A 6,000-nucleotide genomic window follows, 5' to 3' on the forward strand; every position below is an offset into this window, starting at 1 on the left:
GAAGGAAATAATACCAATTCTACAGGGTTGCTTCTAGAACATGCAAGAGGAAGGACTGTTTCCCATTTGCTCTATCAGACCATAGACATATATGTATGTTTGAGACAGGGTCTCACTCTGTAGACCAAGGCTGGCCTCGAACTCAAGAGATCCACCTGCCTCTGCCTCCCAAGTGCTGAGGTTAAAAGCATGTGCCACCAGCCCAGGCTTGACCAATAATATCTTAATACTACACTAAATAAAGATACCACAAGGAAAACAAAAGCCCCATTTCTCATTGGCACAGCTGTGCAATCTCGTACAAAATAATACCAAATCAACTCAGCAATTTACTCAAATGACAACCTGGCAAGACCAAGAGGCAGCCATCCCTGGAGCTCAAAGGTCTTCCACACTCAGCCTCAGTGCCGCTCACCATGCTCGGAGCCACACACAGGTCAGCAGAAGCAGAAGTAGCACCTAAGACTTACCCAAGGTTACTAAGAGCACCAAAGAAAGCTCGCATCCTACTCTACCTTAAATGGGAAAAAAAAAAAAAAAAAAAAAAAAAAGGAAACAAAAACCTAGAGATAAAATGTATGTTTACAAAATAAGCTATTCAAATTACTGCCTGATATTCATTTAAAAGTAATTAAACTGAAAGGTATCTTGGTTTAGCTTAGTTTGGTTTTTGGAAAGGATCTCACTATGTAGCCCAGGCTGTCCTAAAACTCAAAATTCTCCTGTCTCGTCTTTCAAAGTACTGGAATTAGAGGTGTGCATCTCGATGATCAGTTTAAAAAATAATTTAATCCTGGTATGGTGGTGCGCTCCTTTAATCCCAGCTGCCAGTGGATACAGACAGGAGGATCTCTGTGAGTTAAAGGCCAGCCTGATCTAAACATATAACAAGTTCCAGGCCAGCCAGAGCTATGTAGTAAGGTGTGGTCTTAAGAAAGAAAGAAGCACAGGTGGTGGTGCACACCTTTAATCCCAGCACTCGGGAGGCAGAGGCAGGCGGATCTCTGTGAGTTCGAGGCCAGCCTGGTCTACCAAGTGAGTTCCAGGAAAGGCACCAAAATTACACAGAGAAACCCTATCTCGAAAAACCAAAAAGAGAGAGAGAGAGAGAGAGAGAGAGAGGAGAGGAGGAGGGAGGAGAAGAGAAGGAAGCAAGGAAGGAGGGAGGGAGGAAAGAAGGAAAGGAGGAGGAAGGAAGGAAGGGCAGGCTTTGTCTCTAACTGATGGCACTGTGAGAAAACAGAAGCTTTGGGAGCCTTAGTGGGAGGAAGGTAGGTCACTGGTGGAGAGACCATAAAAGAGATGCGGCGACCGTGGACCCTTCCTCTCTTTTTCCTCCTGGTCACCATCAAGTGAACGTGCTGTCACATGTCCCCACCATGATGCACCATGCCACCACCAGCCCAAAGGCAAAGGAGAAAGTGACTGTGGACTGAAACATCTCAATCTGTGACCCAACCTAAACCTTTTATCTTTTTAAATTGATCCTCTTGGGTATTTGGTCACGGTGTTAGAAAAGCTGAGTAGTACAGTCATCAAGACACCACATCTGCCACCAAGAAGGCTCTGGGTACCCCAGGGTGATCTACAAACAGGGATGCCCTAGGAAGACAGCACACTGAGTCTTAGAAGTGCTTCCACATGTGGACAGGCCCTTCTCAGCTTTCTTCATACAACTGCCACACAGGGGACAGAAGTACCTTGGGCTGTGAGCTACGACAGGCCCACTTCTTGTCCTAACCAATGACTTTTTAAACTAACCACCAAAACCAGACTACAGTAACAGCTGAGTGGGCTTAGCTGGTGCCTGGCTGAGCGCCAGTTCCTCAACATCTGGAATGATCAGTCAGCACAGCAGCCACAGCAACAGGAAGCCATGAGTGCCTTAGCATCACGTGGTGAAATATCCTTATATACATGTAACACGAATCTTAAAAGGTCTTATTAATAAAAACGAACCCAGAGCCAGGTATTGGGGTGAACACTGAAAGACCAGAGGAACAGAAGCAGCCACAGCTACCTCACCTCGCCAACTTCTCAGCAGATCCTGTTTCCTCAGACTGGAAGCCTCTGTGTCCTCATCCGAATGAATCTCAGCTGAACTGCTGCTCAAAAGCCTAAAAGCTTAACTAGGCCTAGTTCCTGGTCCTCACGCTTTATATACCTTTCTGCTTCCTGCCATCACTTCCTGGGATTAAAGGCATGTGTCACCATGTCTGGCTGTTTTCAGTGTGCCTTTGAATTTACAGAAATCTAGAGGATCTCTGCCTTTGGAATGCTAGGATTAAAGGTGTATGTGCCACCATTTTCTGGTCTCTATGTCTATCTAGTGGCTGTTCTATTCTCTGACCCCAGATAAGTTTATTAAGGTGCACAATATATTGGGGAACACAATACCACCACACATACAGTTAATAATCAAATACAGACATCCCTCAGACACCCCATAGAAGATTGGTTCCAGCATCCCCTGCAGACACCAACACCCTGGGCAGCTGAAGTCCTTCATGTTAAATGGCATAAGGTCCGAATAGAATCTGTGCGTCCTCACATGCTCTAAATCGAATCCCAACACAATAGAGGCGCTGTATAGATAGTTACTGCTATATGTTTAGTGAATTATATCAAGAGAAAAATTCTATCATGGGTGCACACAATTTCTTTCAATCTGGATAAGGTAATGTGCAGATAAAGAAATTGCAGATATGGAAGGAAATTGTATTTTGGGAAAATTCTTTGTTTTGTGTGTTTAGGGTGATGTGTGTGGAGGTCACGCATTGACATTAAATGTCTTCCTCTATGATTTCTACTTTATCTTTTGAGACAGGCTCTCTCACTGGACCTGGAGCTCACCAACGTGGCCAGACTGGCTGGCCAGAGGGCCTCGGGGGCCTCCTGCCTGCACTTCTCCAGAGCTGGGACTGGGGGCGCTGTGGCTGCACCCGGCCTTTATGTGGATGCTGAGGGTCTGAACTCAGGTCCCCATGTGTACACAGCAAGCAAGCACTCTGCCAAATAAGCCATCTACTCAGCCCCTCTTTTAGATTTCTCCTTAAATAATGTGGTTACTAAAAAAACTATCGCTTTTGTTCGTTGAGATGATGGGGATCAAACTCAGGGCCTTGCACATGTTAGGCAAGTGTTCTACCTTTGAGTCACACCCCAACACAAAAGCCTAAATTATATATGGAACACACAACAGTTCATTGAGACGGCATTATAAGACACCTCAGCTCAGGTGTCCATAAATGAAGGGAAAACCTGGACGTTTCTTAGGCCAGGGACTATTTTACCCAGAGATTTTGACAGAGGAAGATTTCCTGCATAAGAGAAACCTTGATGTTGTATATGTAGTGGTTTGAATGAGAATGGCCCCTGAAGACTCAAATGTTTGAATGCTTGTCCCACGGTTTGTGGAACTGTTTATGAAGGGAGGTGTGGCCTTATTGGAGGAGGTATGTCACTGGGGGTGAGCTTTGGGGCTTCAAAAGCCCATGCCATTCCCAGTTAATTCTCTCTGCCTCCTACTTGTGGATCAAGATGTGAGCTCTCAGCTACTGCTCCAGAGCCATGCCTGCCTGCCTGCTGCCACACTCCCCACCATGATGGTCATGGACTCTAAACCTCTGAAACTGCAAGCCCCCAATAAACTCTTCTATAAATTACTCGGGTCATGGTGTCTTATCACATCAATAATAAAGTAACTAAGACTGTGATGTTATTGCTCTTATTTTATTAAGAAAAATCCCTTGGAAATAGGAAGCTGACCAGGCTGTAGCACAATGTTAGTCAACAAGGGTCACCCTGACCTATCTTATGAAACACCCCTGGCTCTCCAGCTGTATGAGGCTGGGAGCATGCAGGATAGGAAAACCCACTAGAACTGAGAGGGTTAGGAGGAGGACAGGAAAGCGTCATACCCAGGGAGCTATCCCAGCCAGGACAGACTTCTTGTCTCTTGGCTCCAGGCCTACAACAGAGGCCTTGTTTCCATCATCCTGGGGTAAGCCAAGAACCCTCGGTTAGTGCTAGCGATCTACAGTGTGTCACTACGCCCTGCCTTCTAGCCTGCCCCCTCACATCTTCCCCACTCCCAAGCTCAAGGTTACCCACCACTCCGGCCAGTATTATTGCGATGTGTGACGCACTGGGTTAGAAAGCATGACTCACTGGAGCTGAGGCTGGTGTAACACTTGTCTCACATGCCCAAGAAAAATACTAGGAGGAGAAAGAGGTTGAGAGAGGATAGGGGATAGGGATGTGGGGCATGGGAGGTCCTGCCTTATTCAAAGGCTGGAGAGAGATGCACTTAGGACTTGCCAGTCACCCAGCTGGATGGAGAATATGCTTCAGTAACAAATATTCTAGAGGAGAAAACTATTCTCCGACATCCACTGCCCACCCATTCACCTCAACTGCCCTTCACACTCTTAACACCAGTGGGTAACTGTCACCTGTGTGCCTGCTGTCCCTCCACAAGGAACTCCTACTCAATGGCTTCTCACTCACTGCTTATATTTCCATCCCTTCCCTGGCACACAAGGCAAACTTTCACCTACTATTCTAAAACACAGATCAGTTTCCTCTCTTTTCAAGAACTACTTCTTTGCCTGTAGTCTTCTTTACATGAATGAAAGCTCAGTGATAGCCAGAGATCGTCTGTCCCAGAAACCGGACCTCAACAGTCCCTTTCTGAATATTGACCATATCTGCAAATAAATAAGTATGATCACACTGAGTTATGAAAAAGGGAACAAATGAAGTGGATTAGAGGCTTCTTCTGGCAGAGATTTTACAGGCTCTGTGAAGCATGGCTGGTAAAAGGAGGCAACACGCAGGAGAGGAGACTCGATAGAATGTCTTCTATCCAACCTGGAGAGATGCCCATGAGTTTGCTGAAGTTTGCAGGAGGTCGAATCAAGTCCCAAGGTGGCCCAGGGTCCACCACTCCCATCCCGTCCCTACTGGAAACTGCGTTCTCCACTCTTCTGACCAGGAGGCCAGAAGTGTGAAGCCAGAGATAATGATGGCTGCCCCACATCCGCACAGCAGGCACCCAAATGCAGTAAGCCGCCTTCTCCCGGCACGCACTCACACTCTGGACATCCCTACACAACTCTAGGAACTCACATGCAAAACCCCAGGCTCCCACCTTCCGAGAGACTTCCACGCACAATTTCCCAGCGCTACATAATCACAGACACAGAGGCTCCCCTATGCTACAACAGAGATGACAAGATTCGCGCCACGTTCAGACAATCACCACCACCACCACCACAACCAATCGAGCGCTCCCCTCTCCTCCAGGCTCCGCCCATCGTTGCTTGGGAACAGGGTAACCCCGCCCACCAAGCGTTGAAGGCGTTGCCTGCGAGCTCCGGCCTGGACCATCTCTTTTCAGTTGAGCGGAGCTGCAGTGCGAAGTTTACCTGCCTGAAGTCGATATTGCCGAGGCCTCCACAGCAGTCGTGTCCCTCTGCCAAGCTGCTCATAAGTGCGGTTGCCGGACTCGTTATCTCCTTCCACCCCGTGAGCCCCTCTCAGAGGGTGACACGTGGGGACTTCGCCCCGCCGCTTGGCTGGGGAGCCGGCCCCTTGGCATTTAAGGAAGCGCGGCCAGCCGGTAGACTTTCCTGGTGTCCCCAACGTCTCCTGGCCTTCTGGGAAATGTAGTTTCCGGGCTCTGCCTCGTGGGGCGCACTTCCAAGTCGCAAGAAGCGGAGGACTACAAGTCCCAGGGCACTATTAGAGAGAGGCTGCTGGTTAAGGAAGGACTCGGGTAATGTCCCTCAGATAGAGGCTCTTACCCCGCTACTTTGGGCCCCATGGCTTCACCGCATCGCCCAGCTTAGTTAGTTTCCCTGAGATAGGATAAAAAGATACGGGCGTTTATGGAAAGTAAAAGAACCTCACTCCAGAGTATAGCTGTAAGACATTTGCCAGCTGAGGATCAAGGATTCCAGCACAGTTAACTCTTGCTGTGAAAGTTGCCTGTGCAGA

The 6,000-nt window shown here is 48.0% G+C and overlaps 1 protein-coding gene across 4 annotated transcripts in view; it reads right to left on the reverse strand.

Annotated features, from left to right (window-relative positions):
- Positions 1-5,640, reverse strand: part of Pemt (phosphatidylethanolamine N-methyltransferase) — a 94,489-nt gene extending 88,849 nt beyond the window's left edge. For 2 of the 4 annotated variants that reach the window (XM_028856512.2, XM_028856510.2), the window contains exon 1: positions 5,430-5,637. Coding sequence is in view for 2 of the 4 variants with exons in the window: in XM_028856510.2 (XP_028712343.1) it covers positions 5,430-5,492 (63 nt within the window). In the remaining 2 variants the exon portion in view is untranslated. Of the gene's footprint in view, positions 1-5,130; positions 5,152-5,429 lie in introns of those variants that run through there. The other 2 variants (XM_028856513.2, XM_037200554.1) reach the window with 2 other exon arrangements.
- Positions 5,641-6,000: the final 360 nt, after the last annotated feature.

This window comes from Peromyscus leucopus, chromosome 8b (assembly GCF_004664715.2).
Source record: "Peromyscus leucopus breed LL Stock chromosome 8b, UCI_PerLeu_2.1, whole genome shotgun sequence".
Classification (NCBI taxonomy): domain Eukaryota; kingdom Metazoa; phylum Chordata; class Mammalia; order Rodentia; family Cricetidae; genus Peromyscus; species Peromyscus leucopus.